Raw genomic sequence first — 17,713 nt, forward strand, 5'->3', positions numbered from 1 at the left:
GAGAGAGAGAGAGAGAGAGAGAGAGAGAGAGAGAGAGAGAGAGAGAGAGTGGCAGGTAGCAGGTGCAGCAGATGAAAAGAATTTCCTGGAAAATTAAATCCAGTCCATGTGTCATCAGGTTTTGGAATATAATGTGTGTTTGTAGAGAGCAGTACTTCCTATTCAGAAGGAATCTGGTTTTCATGTGTTGGATTAAATTCATAAATAACTATAAAACCCAGACTAGCCTGGGAGTCATAATGGAACTCATTTTGGCCTTAAACCCATGGCAGCAACCTTGCAGCCACCTGCTAAGTGCTTGGATCATGGGCTAGAGCCACAATGTCCTGCTAATAGAATGTGATTTTAAATACTATCTGTTGGCTAAATAGAAAGAGACAGCAGGCTGAAATTAAGAGGAGAGATGTATGCAAAAATAAAAAAATGATGTAAAGTTTTCAGCTACTGATGATGTTTTAAGATTACTTTTGAATCTAATAGATTTCTTACCCAAACATTATAGTATTTTTGTAATTTTAAGTACATTTAAACACATGAAAATATATGTGAAGGCTGGTTTGACAAGAAGTCTTGGAAGGTAAAGTACTTACTGTCAGATTAGACTACGTGTGTCCTATCTCAACTCCATGTGCTGGAAAAAGAAAATTGACTCCAAAAACATGTCCCCAGACTTCAGAGCCACACAATTTCAGTGATATGTACACACACACATACATACACACACATACACACACACACACACAAACACACACTCTGACATTGACACACACAGACACAAAATAAGCAAAACATTGTAACAATAATTAAGAAAATATATGGAAAGATACTTAGAGACATATATCTCGAAATTTTGAATTAAAATTCCATTTCTAGTATTATTAGTGACTTGTGTTTATCTTCTGATACTAAGATATAAGCATCTAAATACATTTTTTTGCCATTATTAACTTGAAAATTACAGCTGAGGGAAATGGTGTGCCTGGCTACATAAAACAGTGAAATAAATAAGAATTACAGCCAGAATAAAGAATTATATGTACTCAAGGGCAAATGAATTGGAATAAGAGATCTTAGAAGGTCAAATACTTGTCACACTGAACTCTTTGTGGACTATCCCCTCATCTCCTTGTGCTGGAAGGAGAAAACTCATTCCTAAAAGCTGTCCTCAGACCTCAGGGCCACAAGAGTTCAGTGTTGTGCACACTGATTGATTATAAAATAGATATTGGCTTCATCTTTTTGTAGTACATGTATAGTGAAATCTTTCAAGGACTAAGTGTATTTTGTATTCTGTTATTAGTCCAGATGTCCTCCTGGAACACTGAGGTCACCATTTCTCATGCTTCACTTTTCTTACTAATTACTAGCAGGAAAAACCACAGGACATAGAGATGACCAATAGCAAAGAATGGGTATGTGACATGGTGGTGGTGGTGGTGGTGCTGGTGGTAGAATGTAGCTCTCAATCAATATAGCAGACTTTGGAGATGCTTGTGCAGCTGAGATCACATATTCTGTGTAGAAAGATTTGATGTCCAATTGCCACTACTTAATATACTCAGGTTACAATGATGATATACTCTGTACTATGTGGGCCAGAGATAAAGTAAGTTCTCATTAATGTTTTCAGAGAACAACTTTGATTGTACGCTCAGAAATGCCCATCTCAGAAGATACATTTTTAACCCGTTCATTGGCAGAGGTCTTCATCACCTTTAACTTGTGTTCCCAGATAAACAATACAAATCAGTCTGGGTAACTTTAGAGGCACGCCACCTTTGGTGCCTCTGGGCTTTTCAGCAAGATACATTTAATAGAGAAACAACAACAACAACAATTCCCTGTGTCACTACATTTATTTCTTATCTAGGGTAAGTGTTTTTATCATTTCTATCAAAAGTTTCTTTAATTGCCCTAAACTATTTAATAGTGACAATAACAGGAGAAATTTGGAAAAAGATTGAATTGTGGAATACCCTGATGTATCTAAGTACTTTGGTTCCTTTAAAACTATCTCAAATATTTAAAAAAATTAGTTGTTTTTAAAGGTTAATAATGCACACCAGTTATAAAACATGTCCCATGTCCCTATTGTGTTTTTTTTTGTCTGTCTGAAATCTGTTAAGTAACATTAAATATATGTTATTAAAAGTGTACTAAATGATGTATAGTCTGTATTCTGAATAGTCCATATGTTATTAAAATTCACTGATACAAATATCATTATCAATTTTTTAAAAATAAATCCTCTTCATTTTATTTTGATATTAGTTGCAAAAAAGCTTAAGAGAAATCATTTAAATGTTATTTTACTGTATAAATTTCCTAATATATTTTATTAATAACATTAAACATTTACTGTATAAAATAAGTATATATGAAACAAATTCATTTCTGTCACTTTTATATAACAATGTTTTCATTCATAAACAATGTTTATCCTAATCAATTCATTTCCATGGGCACATATCAAAAAAACATCCTGATAGATTGGAAATATACTGGTGCCATAGACTTCTTCATTACCTTCTAAGTAAAAATCTTAAGTCAAAATGAGCAACCACGAAGCTTCTGTCTTACTTTCTTTTAACATGCTGTTAAGTGATGAAATATGTAGTATAAATCAATTTTTCCAAAGGATATATATTCTGGTATTAGGTAAAATATTATATTTAATTTTTATATTCAAACTTTTGTTCTCTTGAAAATGCATTTTACATTTAAGGGAAAAGTGTACGATACTTTGAATGGATAATTCACCCACATGTATGTTTCCTGAGAAAATAATTTAAAACTCATAAAAACTTCTTTTTCAAATGCTACCACTGCATTTAACTTCAAGAGATTAAGAGGAACAAAATTAATAATCTATAAGCAGCTAAAAGCTTCAGTTCAAGTGCTTTCTGATTTGTCAATTTAAAGCTAACCCTTTCTGTTGTTCTTCAATTGATTCTTTTAATTTCTTCAAATAAGTCTTTAGCTTAAAGAAATTGAATTCAAAAGGAAGGAGACAAGAAAATTTGATGCTCCTCTGTTGAGTGAAAACATAAACTCTAAATTATCTTAGAGTAAGCCAAAGCCATATCACATACCTTTCGAGAATGAATTTCTTTCACATACAATGGTAGTAGAAACTCAGATATACCTTCAAGTCGGATTCCCTTCTTGGTGACTCTCAGATTCCCCATACCATCCTACAAGCAATGAAATACAGTTCACTTTTAGGTTAGTTAGAGAATGCGTATCTGGCCATAATTTTCTTAGGGCTAAATTGAGAAAACAGTGCAAATCCATGATGATTTAAGAAAAAACAAAAACAAACAAACAAACAACAACAAAAAACCCCAAAAGATTGGAAAGATCACAGTGTTTTGCATCCAATAGAGGACACTGCTTTGCGTGCTAAGGGGCGGTGGTGATAAAGAACCTGATGGATCCTCCAAATTTGATAAGAATCTATGATTTTATGTGAATAAATATTTCATTCCTACTATAGTTCAACTCTTTGTTAGATGTGACACTATCTATGTGATTATTGTGTATACTTGTAATATTGCTACAAGTATAAAGCTTATCCAACATTTCCATTTGTGTAAAAATTTCAACTACTAATTAATAATTGGTATTAGAAAACCTGGTTCATTTGAGCAAAAATCATGAAACACGTATTCTACCTGACACACATTTTTCTCTGGGGAGATTAACACAGTTAAAAATAGTGTTGATGAGACAGAATTAAATCAGGATTAAATTTAATTGAAAAATGCATCCCATTTATAGTAAAAAAGTAAGAAGTCAACTGTATAAAAATACTGAAAATGAGTTTAAACAGGAAGTCATTGTGGGGGGAGGGACAATGGCCACTTTAATGACATTTGCTTCTAGTTCACGTGTGAGTTGTCTAATTGAGAATATTTGGAGAGGAAACAGCTAGAGATATATGTTGTTTGCAACATTCATCAGCAAGGAACACAGTGATTGCTGTGCTGAAAATGCTGTTCCTATGTGAAGTTATGAAAGAAAAAAATATAATGTAATTAAACACCTCAGTGACGAGATGATTTGTAGGATGTTTTGGGAAAGTATATCCTGCAGAATTATTGTAAAGGGGTAAAATCTATTAATAACATAGGACTTCTTATAAGGGTGTGATGTGTCATGAAAGAAACATGTATAGGCTTGATTACTAATTTCATTGACGACACAGAAAAGATATAGTATTTATCACTTAATCTGGCCTTCAAAACTGTGAGTAAAAGTTATTATCTGATAAAGGGGTAAATTGTAGGTAAATTTTATGAGTTGCCTTGCAACATTTTTGAGTTAATCAGTACATCTGAAGAAAACAATGTAGAAGTGAAGCATGATCAAGGCACACTTGAATCAATCATGAGGATAACTATTAGGTTCAATGTACAAATATATATTTAAAATGAAAGAACTTTTTGGATAAGGATTTGTTCTTCAGGTGGGAAGGGATGTTATGTACATCCAGACAAGTATTTATTTTGCCTGGGTAAATGTGTTTGTGTGTGTGTGTATGTGCATGTGTGTGTGTAGTGTGTGCACATGTGTGTATGCATATACACATATGTTGGCACATCTTTGTACCATTTCTTTTTTCAGTGACATTGGAACTCACAGAACCTGGCTAAACTAGAATGTGCCTCAGGCTTCCCTGTCTCTACTTCCAGATTGCTGGGATTAGGGTCAAGCACTCTGCATACCTGGTTTTTATATAGAGTCGTGGGATGCAAATGCTACTCTTCACACATCTGAGTCACACATTTCATCTAATTTATCTAGAAGGCCATCTCGTTTCCCTGCTCCAGAGATGTCTCAATCATAAAAGAAGAATCAAGAGAACATGGTGACATGAACGTCTACCTTCTACAAGTAGAAAGCAGACCAATGAGGTAGTATAACATTGTGATTTTAGCAAAAGGAAGTAATCCCTGAGAAACACAGAGTAAGGAAGAATGAATTAGAGACAATGGTGAAGGAAAGAGAAAGAGGAAGATATGTTAGGAGAGGGAAGGTTGAGGAGGAGGAAATTTTATGGAGTGACTGTGAAATGGTAAACTTCAGTATTTCCATGGGAAGAGAAATAGTTTTTAATGATTTAAACTAAAACTTGCTAGGCAGGAACAAATTCACTGAGATAAGTGCAGAAACAGAGGTAGAACACTCATGCCTTGCATGGAAACCAACTAAAAATAAGTAACTTTATATGAAAAATTAATTATCAATGAAAAATTATTATGATAAAAAACAGGCATATTTTTATACACTTCTCATTTAATTGAGACAAGAGATATTTTACATTTAAAAAAAGCCATAAGTATGTGGTATTCTTTAGTAGTGAAAAAATTATTTTCCTTGCAAAAATCTATTTCTCCTTTATAAATAAATGATGCTGTTTTTGTTTATTTCTCATTGAAGAGCAAAAGCAGACGTCAAAAAAGGTCTTTAAGGTGAGATCAAAAAGCAAATACAGCAGATAGAGATTTACAAATAGTAATATAGTAATATTCTGGGCAAGTTAAATCTGAGAACTGTAAAGAAAACTTTTTCACCAGAAAATTAGTTTCTCTTTTATGTTCAAGGTGAGAGAATTTGAGGGGATTTTTCTAGATATAATGATGCTTAAGAAGACACTAATACTATTTGCAATGTTAAGAAGACAGAGAATTCTCTGGAATCCAGGGAGATAAGATAGCTAGAATAAATAACATAAAAATATTTTAAATCAGGGATTTTCTTGGCTAAACCTCACAGTCAGAATCTATATATATTCTGAAAGGCCTGCTGAAAAGAATGTATTCTGAAGTGCTCTTCACCATTACCGTGGAAATATCAAATATTCTTTCTACAGCTTCTAAGGATAGAAGAAACAAATTCTATCACAAATGTAATTCTTATTCTAAATTTATCTTAAAACTTTTTAATAATAATCATTATAATTTTAATAACATGATGAAAAAGAGAAAACTGGACGTGTAATGTTAAACATTATGCTACCATTTATGATATTTGTATTAAATTGTAGAAAGTTTTTAGTTTTAATTTTAGCATGTGCTCTTTTATTTGCCATAAAATTATGATCCCAGACATTTAACTAATTATATCACATAAATTACTTCAAATGGTATTCCCTTGTGTGAATTTGGACTAATTCTTAAAGAATGTTGTGGTTCTAGCTGGCTATACCACGTCTTTATTTATTCCACTTTATATTTATCCAGTCTGTTATTAAAATTGAATAATTTTTCACTTTTCTTATCATCTTCATGGTGTTATTGAATTAAAATCTCTATAATATATCCATGTTCAGTGTATGACTGATTGCCTGATCTTCAATCTTCTATTAAGTCCAATAATAATTATGAAATACTAAGAAAATCTATTTGCCCTTTTCCCCACTATCAGAAATACTTTTTATCCTTACTGCCAGGTTTCTGATTCATTACTATCTTGGTCATTTCAACACATTATTGCAAATAATGTTCAAATTTTATCTCTTGAGGATGACATTGTGAAACATCAGAGTATAATAGAAACTAGCATACCTCTCTTCTAAACTTCTAGCTTGGTTCTGTAACCTTCATGCAAACTCAACCATCTTTGTACTTTAAATTTTCGTCTCTTTATCATAAATGTTTATTCTTCCCACTTTTAAATTGATATATATTCATTATACATAGTGATGAGTTTCATAAAGATATTTTTGTTCACCACAAAACACATAGTAGAGTCATAGTAATCAAATGTCATTTCTTCTTTGTCTTCCTGCCCCTTGATGTTGCTCATCTGTTTCCTTTTCCCAGGTATTGCTCCTACATTTTGTGTCACATATATATTCATATTTGAGAGAAAATACAATATTTGCCTTTCTAGGTCTGTCATTTTGACAATATGATGAGCCACAGTTAGTCATTTTCATTCAAAAGACTTCATTATTCTTTAGGACAGAATTAAACTATTATGTGTGTATGAGTCATATTTTGTTTATAGCTTTCTGCTAACAGATATCTGTACTAATACAATACCTTTGCATTGCACATATTACTGCAAAAACATGTTTGCACAGATAACTCTGTGTTAAACATAATTAGATTACATTTGCAATAGTATAAGGGATAGTGGAAATAGATCATATGAGAGACCTAGTTGGAGAAACTCTGGCAGATGCCATGCCAGAGGAGCTTTAGTGGGGGTGTGAACTTCCTCGATATGGTCCACTGCTTTGTATGGCTGTAATTGGTGAATTGTGGAGAGACATAGACCCAGGGCCTTCATCTCAGGATTTCTTCTTGCTACTGTTATGCATTCTCATGATTTTCATTGCTGTATTCCTAATTTTTCTGACATGGTGTGATTGGGTAAAGAAAGATCTTTTCTGCCTGTAGTGTGTTATGACTGACTCTTGAGTATTAGCCCACTCTATTGGAAAACTTTCTTACAAATCAACATGAAGATGACTTTTCATGAAATAGCTGTTTAGATGTGTTGATGATTTAATAATTCTTGGTAATGATATGCTAGAATTCCTGAAGCAATTAAAGTAATTTTAAAAAGCTAAGATAGTTGATAGAAAGTTGAAAGTTAGAATAAAATGTAGAAATGTGCTTCCTTTATGCAAAACAGTAAAGAATTTGAAAAAAGAGTTCAGGGAGATTTTATGTGTTAAAGCATGTGAACTGCACTAGGAAGAAAAATAGACTTGGAACAAATTAATCACCAACCATTTATTCTAGATTAGGGTAAGGGAGGAGGCCACAGGTCTTGGTATACAATGTCATAAAGAAGGAGTGGTAATTTTATTCCAATAAAATTATTGCTTTAACTTATAATGAGCTTATGGAATGAAAGATTAAAACTACTTTGAACTTATAATCAAGAATCCTGCTATAACTCCCTTTTGTGTAACGTTTTATCTTTTTAAATGAGAAAACTATTTCTCTTACATAAAGAACCTTGTCTTAGGTGATATAAAAAGACTAAATGAAAAAAAAATAAAGTTGTTACAGCCTGTTTGCTTCATCCACTAAGTTTGTGTGTGAGAGTGTGTGAATGTTCCCTTTCTCACAAGCCCTTAAAGAGTTTAAAGAGTTCAGAGTTTCTTGTAGGGGACAGACTGTGCCAGTACTAGATAATTAAGTCTCAATCTTGTCAACACTCTCTGTAAGCACTTGTCAGCACTGATGTCCCTTTAAATCACCTGGTGCTGTGTGATGACTGCTGTTTTGACTGGAGAGTCCTAGAGAACCAATATAGTTTTAATTTACCAATGACTAAGTACATTTTCAGATAATGATTAGCTATCTGTACTTACTTTATTTAATGGAAAGTTCGTTTTTTTTTCTGCACTATATTTGGATCATGGTTTCCCATTCTTCATTTCATTCCAGATCTCTCTCTCTCTCTCTCTCTTGCTCTCTCATTAAACAGGCATAAACACACACACACACACACACACACACACACACACACACATACACACACACCTACACAAAAACCCAAGCCCATATAAGCACAAGACTAGTAAGATAAAAAAATGCTGAAACAACACAATATTTGGTAAAATATATACAAAAATACTATTGAGTTTGTTTTGTGTTGGTCGTTTATTGTTAGATGTGGTACCTTGAGTGTGCTTCATGTAACCAGAGAGACTTTGTGGAAGAAACCCTATTCTATTTTCCTTTCCAAGTAGTTGCCAATTTGAAGGAGTTTCTGGATTAGGGATGGGTGGCTGTGGCCTCTTCCTCTTTCAGCAACTGACTTAGACCTGTGTAGGCTTCCTGCATACTGCACAATCTCTGTGAGTTCATAGGCTCATCAGTCACATTCTAGAGAACTTCTTTCCTGGATGTCTTTCATCACACAGGTTCTTACAATCAATTTGCCTCCTTTTCTCATAGAGATCTCTAAGCTATGAGAAGAAGGACTTGATGAAGATATCTTATTTAACACTTAGTAATCTAAAATCTCTCTGTGCATTGTTCACTTGTGGGTCTCTGTATTTTTTAGATCTACTTCAAGAGGAAGGTTCTTTGATGATGTCTGGGCAAGACATTGATCTACAGGTATAACAAAATATTATTAGGAGTCAATTTTTGGCAATGTTGCTCTCAGAAGAGTACGAGTTGGTTTTCTACCATAATTTTTATTTTCATTAAGTTTACATACATTTTATATCTTCTGAAAATGTAAGAATCATTTTTATTCATGTCCTCTTACCTTGCATATACTTTTTAACAGTTAAGTTTACAAGACTAAGAAAGTTCCTGAATATTTAAATGTCCAGCAAACTGTAACTTTTTTTTCCTGAAAACAAGTAAAAGAAAAGAAATGCTAATTTTAAATCACTATTACAAAATTTATATTATTGACCTCAAACACTAAGTAATCTTTATTATTTTTGTTTTCTTTATTGCAACATACACATATACCTATGGATATACATATGTATGTAGTTTTTTCTAGATGCATATGTATATATGTAGTTTTTTCTAGATACATGTATGTGCACTACATGTGTGTCTGTTCAAGAGTATAGTGGCCAGAAGGAGATGTTGATTTCTCTGAATATAAATTCATGGATAGTTGTCAGTAAATGTGTAAACTGAACCCAGGACCTATGGAAGGCTGTCCAGTGTTCTTTATCACTAAACTACTATACCATTTCTATAGCACTCTATGGTCTTTAGCACAATTTTCACATGTTTTGATTTTGAAGGTCTTATTTCATATATTTTTTAAATTTTTAAATTAATAGGTTATGTCTTGTAATTAAATGCTGTTTGGGGAGTTTTTTAATGAAAGACTGGCAAAACTGGATCCTACATATGAATATCAAAAAGAGAATATTTTAAGTAAATTAGTTATATTTAAAATTCACAACCAATACTGTGTAATAATTTCAAAATAATTTACCCTGCCAAAACGTCTTTAATCTCATTGTCTACTCTGGTTTAAAGGTTACTTAGAGCCTTGATATAGTTAAAATGTGAAAAAAACATTAACAGTGAGACAGTAATATAAGCATGACTAGCTTGCTGACAGGGTGCTTCAAATAAAATACTGTGTGTCTATTCACCAAATATGCCTATAAAATAAAAGGTTATTTATTGTTAACACTTTCAAAGAGAGTTGAGAGAAACAGCAAGGTACAAGAAAATAAATTATAGATTTTCGATATTATTTTTTAATGCAAACATTGTGTTTTACATAACTAGCATTATACATTTCATAACCAGGAAAGAAGGGAGGTAATTATATGTCATATGGTTTTGATAGGCTAATGGTATCAGTCATTGTAAACTTCAATGTACATGAAGAAATAAGCTTGTAAGTAGTAAATAGAATAAAATCAGAATCTAATTTGATAGTTACTTGTGAAATATTAGGATATATTATGATTAATAAAGTGAAATATAATTCATGGAGAAAAGAACTATCAAGCTATTAAAGAAAACTAAAAATCACATTGAACTTCTGATATGCATTCATTAATGTAAATTGTATTGATAAACTATATTCCATTTCTAGGTCCTAATTAAAGGAGAACTATCCTTTCAGAAGGGTAAGCATTTTCTTTTTCTTACCTATTTTTGCTGATGTTATTTATACATTATAATGAGCTGTTTGGCTCCAAGCCCAGGAGGAAAAACAAACAAAAGTTGACAGCTGCTTCATAGGAGTGTTTTTATTATGCTGTTGGCTGTAAGCATGTATTTTTCTTCAGTTCAGTTGGCTTACTTATTTTTACATATAATTAAGAAATAAATAGTATTGTGCTAACAATTGATACACATAGAAATTTGAAATTTGTTCCTTAGTTCTTCTACATTCAAACATTGTTAAAGAGTATTGTTATTACCATAATTTCTATCATCTAAATTTTATTCTTTTATCATCATTTTTTCTTTTCTAATAGTTGCTCAAACTACATAGTTTACTTATATCTCGTGTTAATTTATAAAAAAAGTGTAAAATATATTTGTATTAAAATTTGACAATATGTACTGTGGTTACTTAACACTACTTAATTACTGACATTCCTTCCAGTACATAAATTATTTTTTCTTAACATACAAGTAAATTAAAATATTGAAATATCAATTGGATGTAGTTTCTGTGTTAGGGTTATAGGTTTCAGTTCACTTCCTTACTCAGTATTGGCACCCATAAGTTCAAGAACTGTGCAGGCTCTGTGCATGCTGCCAGTCTCACTGAGTTCATATGTCATTGCCCTTACTGTGTTTAGAAGCCTGATATAGCTGTCTCCTGAGATGCTCTGCCGGAACATTTCCAATACAGATGTGGATGAATGCAGACAACCATCTGACTGATCACAGGGATGTCAATGGAGGAGTTAGTAGAAGGTCTGAAGGAGCTTAAGGAGCTGAAGGGGTTTGCAACCCCATAGGAAGAACAACAATATCAACCAACCAGACACCCCAGAGCTTCCAGAGACTAAATCACCAACCAAAGAATACACATGAATTCTGACATTGGCCAAGGACAAGAAAATGGACGGCAGGCAGCCATCTGACATTAGGCTAGAACAAAGAAGTAACTTCAGGCAGAAATCTAAATCCTAGGCTAGAACAAAAAAGTAATTACAGACAGGAATATAAATTTTAAGATAGAACAAAGAAGTAGGCTTCAGACATGAAAATGACTTTGGGCTAGGACAGGAAAATAGGCTCAGATATTTTGATAATCTGATAAGGCCTTAGAAATAGTGATCACAGGAGGACTCTGTTTATTGTCCTGCATGTTCTTTGACTATCTGGGTTTATTGTCTTGCTTGTTCCTTGACTATTTGCATCTATTGTATTGCTAGTTCTGCAACCTAGAACTGACCTTAATACTTGCATATAATTTAAACTGTATAAGAGCCAAAAAAAGGAGTGGTAGGGTGGGGAGGAGGTATGGGATAGGGGATTAATGGGAGGGGGGATGGGGAAAGGAGATAACGTCTGAAATGTAAATAAATAAATTATCAAATAAAAAAAAAAAAGAAAACACATGGAGAGACCCATGGGTCCAGCTGTATAGAGAGCAGAGGATGGCCTTCTGGCATCAGTGGAAGAAGAAGCACTTGGTCCTGTGAAGGCTCAATACCCCAGTGTAGGGGAATGCTAAGGCATTGAGGCAGGAATTGGTAGGTGGGTTGGGAGCACCCTCATGGAAGCAGCGGGGAGGGGATGGGATAGGGGGTTTTCAGAGGGGAAACCAGGAAGGGGGATAACATTTGAAATGTAATTAAATAAAATTACCAATGAAATTTGAAAAAGATCTTGTTTAATTGGTGTGATTCATCCCTCTTACTTTAAAAATATTTCTGCCTCTACTTCTACAGGGTTTTCTCAACGTATGATAGGAAATTGATTACCACTAACAAGTAAAAATATGGTTTTCTCCAATGTCATCTCACTGGGTATACAAACCACTCTGAAGGCCATGATCCATATCCACTAATAGATAAACTAGAGAAAATAAACTCAGTGGAAATTTTAGTGGTTCTTTGTCTCATAATTCTTTTATAGGCTTTTATTCTGCACTTATAGGTCATTTGCATATGTATTATCTTTCCCAGGCTTTGTATTTGTGGGATTTCCCTGTGTATAATATGTATATTTCTGCTTCTGTATGTCTTATGTTTTTTCTTCAGCTCTTTTTCTTTTGTTTGCTTGTTTTTGTTGTTGATATTCTGTCTTATACTGGTTTGTTTGCTTTTATTTTATTGAATTTTATATTATTATTTTTATATGTTTGTTTATATCCTAATGTCAGAGAAAAAGAAGTTTGTCATTATGTGTGAGTAGGGAAGTGGAGGCTATCTGGAAGTTGTTGTAGGAAGGAAAATCATAATAGGACTACATTAAAATCTATTTTTAAAAGGATTGAAATATTTTTCCAACTACTCGATGATATGTTTTCTTTCTTACTCTACTGTGAAATAAATGATTATTAACATGAGAAACATAGCTGCTTAATAATAATACCATTTAAGAAATGAAAGTATGGAAATGTGACAAACCAGATAGGGTCATAATCATTTAACATAGTATAAAAATTATGTTATTAGTGCATCCTATGAGATACAAATAAAGAACCTAAAAAGTACTCAACATTTGGCATATACTTGACAGAATTAGAAAAACAAATTATTATAAATGGAACATTACACATATAAAAGTCTCTGTAAAATACTTCTGAGAAGTCACCGCAGGAATCATTATAATAAATAATTTAATACCTTCACAAATGTGTTTTAACAGTAGGAAATCTTTAGAATAATCCATTAGGAAATATTTTTGTGAAACTCTAGTAAGTATTATATAATAAAATTTGTAATCCACATGAAATTTATGCTTTGGATTAAGGTTTCATCCTAGAAATGACCAGTGGTCCTGATAAAGACATATTATGGAAGAATAAATTAGGTTAGATATGATGAACACTGTAGTATTAAATAGGGCATCTGCAAAGTGTATCTGGAATTTCACTTAAATGTAAGTAAATAATAATGTTATATTCCCTGAAATTTTTCATCACCAAACGAGTGGCTGAAGGATTCCACATGATAATATTTCAATAAGTGTATACAGCCCAAAGATTTGCTATTATATATGTGTCTCTTCCAACTGTGTTTAATCGAATGCCAGAATTATATTTAGTGATAAGAAAGACCCATTTTTCAAACCAATTTAGGAAACAATTGCATGAATTCTCACTCAGAAATTTATAATATACATTACCATATTGAATATGCTGTAGAATAAAGCAGTACTTTCCAGCAAAGGGCCAAGAAAAAGGAGAATAAAAGAATGCTTAGTTCCTATATCTCCTCAAATGTTGCCTGTGAAGTTACTAACAGCTTTCCACTCTGCTGCAGTTCAGTCACCCTCAAGCCTTAAAATAGGCTGAAATATCACATAAATTTTGCCCATTTCATGGGTGTTACTTCTTATTGTCAATAAAACGTCACAGGGGCTGTGGTCCTGAGGATGCTTCTGGTTGTGTATGGTCTGTCTAATCTATCTTGCTGTTAGTATATGCACATGTATATGCTTGCACATATATCAGTTATCACAATTTGTTATGTAAAAGGAGAGTCACATCTGATCTTGAGCAAATTTTTGTCTATTTATATATACTTGCTGGTTCTTAAACTCCTGTGTTTTATATACACTAAGTTCTCATGCTACCTCTTGGAACAAGAGCAAGACCTTAAGCAACAGTTACTCCTAATAGCATTAGTTACTGAATTATTGTTTCAGAATTCCTTCAAGTCTCCTGAAGAAACATTTTTAAGTTCTGAAACAATCACTTTCCTCATTTTATTTGAATTATCAAAGCAAGCTTTAATGTTATTATATTTAATGTTAAGGAGTGGGTAAGCTGGTCATTGAGAAAAGAGCTGTTTTCTATATTTCAGTTAATCACTTTGTGACAGGTAGAAATTGTAAGTGGAATCTAATTAAGTGACTGTAAATAACTATCTGGATAGTCATACTTGTGGTACATTTACTAAATGGTATCTCTTATTTCTTCAATTATTTCATTTATAATCTATCCTTTTTTAATTACCTGATTTACTAGCATATACTTCTTCTTTGATTTAGACCTGGCTCTTGAAAGAGTGGTCGAAAGATCATAGAGTACTTCCAGAGCACAAAATATTTAGAATAAACAATTATTATTCATATACTCATAGACTATTTTAAAGAGGTCTAGTTTTGTACTTATGAAAGTTTCTGTTCTTCACATGCTTTATATAAGCTGTATATTGGGGTATTCGTGGTATTAATCTGAAGGATGGGGGAAAAATGTAAAGGAAGAGGAGTAGGATTTGAACAGCATAAAAATGTAAGGTTAGGTGCTGAAATTAAAGTTGTTCAACTCTTTCTGTGATGTTACTGAGGGAACAGTATGTGACTGTCACTAGGGAAAGATCAGGGTCAGGAGAGAACTCTCTGTATAAGGTCAGAGATGACATGCCATTGTCTTTTTGGTATTAGTCATAGAGCTAGTCAAAGAAAGTCTCTCTCTCTCTCTCTCTCTCTCTCTCTCTCTCTCTCTCTCTCTTTCTCTCTCTTACTCTTTCCATCTCCCACTTTCTTCCAAACACTATCTCTCCTCTCCTTTGAACTCCCTATATTCTTTAATCCTCATCCTCTCTTTTCTTGCTTTATAGTTAGATACAATACTAGAGTTTATTCTCACAGATTGTTTTACAGACTAACACTACTTCTTGATGACATTGCCTCCTGGCTAATATCCAAGCTCTTGCCACAGGCTTATTGCACAGATCTTTTTATAGATATTTTCTTCTTCTTTCGATTATATCTCTCATTTTTGTACTTGGGGAATGGAATAAAGATATCACATTTCACAAAGATCTCTTTAGAAGCCCAGAACCTACAATTCTTTCAAGACCCTTTGTAGGGGAGGGTGATAGATTGTGATTTTCTCTCAATCTTTGTTTATATCTGCCATCTGCTGGTAAGCATATGTGCAGCTTTTTTAGTATTTGTCTCATTTGATGTCAATATATATTTTCTCCTACAGCTCTACTCTTACTTTGAAATGGAGGGCCCCAAGTCTTCAATATGCATTCCCAGAATATCATAGTAGCACCATCTTCCCGGATAAAAAGCTATGTCAACTTGAACGACTTTACAGTATGTTCCATAACTGGCATATATCATTATATAATCTTCTACATTTATGTATTCAAAATAAAATGGTAACTACTACAGAGATACAGCCCATCATAATATTCAACTTTATCCTTCATAGCTGTAACTGATCTATTATAGCTTTTTATAATTTTGATACTATACGAAAAGTTTTATAACATGAATCCTGATATAAAGCAAATTTTACCAGAGTCCAAGCATAAAAATAACTAAGGGTCTCACATTAAGAAGCATGGCTTGATAATTAATGAACTAATATTATAATTAATAACAAATAATAATAGAGCTAGTATTTTTACAGACATCTCCATAACATATCTTCTCCTCGTTTTCTTTAAATATTTGGAGTTGGATTGATGGGGAGGTAGGGAGGATCTGTGAAGAGATGAGGGAGGAGAATTCATGATCAGAATATATTGTATGAAAAGTAAAGAATTTGAAACATACAATAAATTTAAATTTAAAACAAAAAAGTAATGTGTTATGTGTGTCTATGTGAGATTATGTGAACATGAGTGCAGGCACCCAAAGGGGCTAGAGGAACACTTGAGCACTGAGACCTAGATTTTGGACTTCTGCAAGGGCAGTACATGCTTCTAACCACTGAACACACTCTCCAGCCTCCTATTTTATTGGGAATATTTGGTTTCTCAGCTTTTAAAATGCTTACTGCTGTGAGTTCCAATTCACGTTCATCAACTACTTGATTTTTGACATTTAATGTCTCTGAAGAAAAGAATGAGCTAGTACGTTTATTTCTATTTTATATTAAAATATAATTTACATATAAATATTATTATAATGCTTTATAAATATCAAATGAGGTAAAAATAATAGATTTTACAGTACAAAAACATCTTCAGGGCAGAATGCAGTAAGGGTGTACATAGAATGTAAGAGAAGAATACAAAAAGTGTCGTGAAATGCTCTCTACTGGGCATGGCACAACTAATGCAGTCCCAGTAGAAATGACTGCCTACCATGGTCCTGTGTGAGAAGGAGTCTGTCAGTAGCCAATCAAAGACAAAGGGAGAAATCAACAGAATCTTTCCTGCCTGCTGATATATGGGCTACTCATGGATTCTTTGGAAGACTGCAGACAACGATTTTCAGATATGTACCTGTTAATATTGCTCCAATGAATAGTTCCAAACCCATGGCCAAACAGATAACACTGGTTAAATTCATAGGATCACAATAACTAACTAACTAAATAAATAATTAAGTCATGAATGTTGGGAAGGTCCTCATGTTATAAAGGAGAATGATAGCAAATGAGGGTGAATATATATATAATCAGATATTTATTACATAATATATATTATATAGGTCACATACATAGAGTATATTTGTGTATTACTATAATATAATACTATATAGAATACATATCAGCAAATATATATAAAATTATCAAATAAGATTAGATTTTAATTAAATATTTTTAAAGTAATTTTGACCCATGGCACAGGAGGTTATATCAGTGTCATGTACACAGTGTGACTAGCTAGCAAATTTGCAAACATAAAAATAGCAAACTAAATTTAAAGGTAATGTCATGACTTAATTGCCATTTAAAGTAAACTAATTTTATTATTGTAATAAATTATACACTTAATGAAGAATCACCATTTTAACTGCTTTTGAATCTCTACCTTTGGCACTAAGTACATTCATTTTGCTGAGGGAGGAAGGCCACTCATCCTCTTCTGAGTATTTCATTATTGTCCTAGTATCTGTAATAACCTTTTTTGTCCTGTTTTTTTAAAATATAAATTAACTCAAGGAGGAAAGATCTTCAGTGGGACCACATACCAGTGTTCTTCACTTCTAATCTCCTAAGAAGATCTGAGAAAGGGATGGCCTGTGGTTCTAGAAAAGCCTTCGCTGAGAGCAGTACTCCACATGGTGGTTGATCAGGCAAGAGTGACCATGCTCATGTCAGCAGTATTTATAGAAATGAGGGCCTAGAGAGATGACTCAGCAATTCACTAGAG

At 32.9% G+C, this 17,713-nt stretch overlaps 1 protein-coding gene across 2 annotated transcripts in view; it reads right to left on the bottom strand.

Annotated features, from left to right (window-relative positions):
* The window catches only part of Sgcz (sarcoglycan zeta), a 1,017,502-nt gene that overhangs the window by 171,331 nt on the left and 828,458 nt on the right, over nt 1-17,713 (bottom strand). For both annotated transcript variants that reach the window (XM_028768238.1, XM_028768239.1), the window contains one exon: nt 3,093-3,194. In XM_028768238.1, the coding sequence (XP_028624071.1) occupies nt 3,093-3,194 (102 nt within the window). The remainder of the gene's footprint in view (nt 1-3,092; nt 3,195-17,713) is intronic.

The sequence above is a fragment of the Grammomys surdaster genome, unplaced genomic scaffold, assembly GCF_004785775.1.
Source record: "Grammomys surdaster isolate TR1022 unplaced genomic scaffold, NIH_TR_1.0 185, whole genome shotgun sequence".
Lineage (NCBI taxonomy): Eukaryota > Metazoa > Chordata > Mammalia > Rodentia > Muridae > Grammomys > Grammomys surdaster.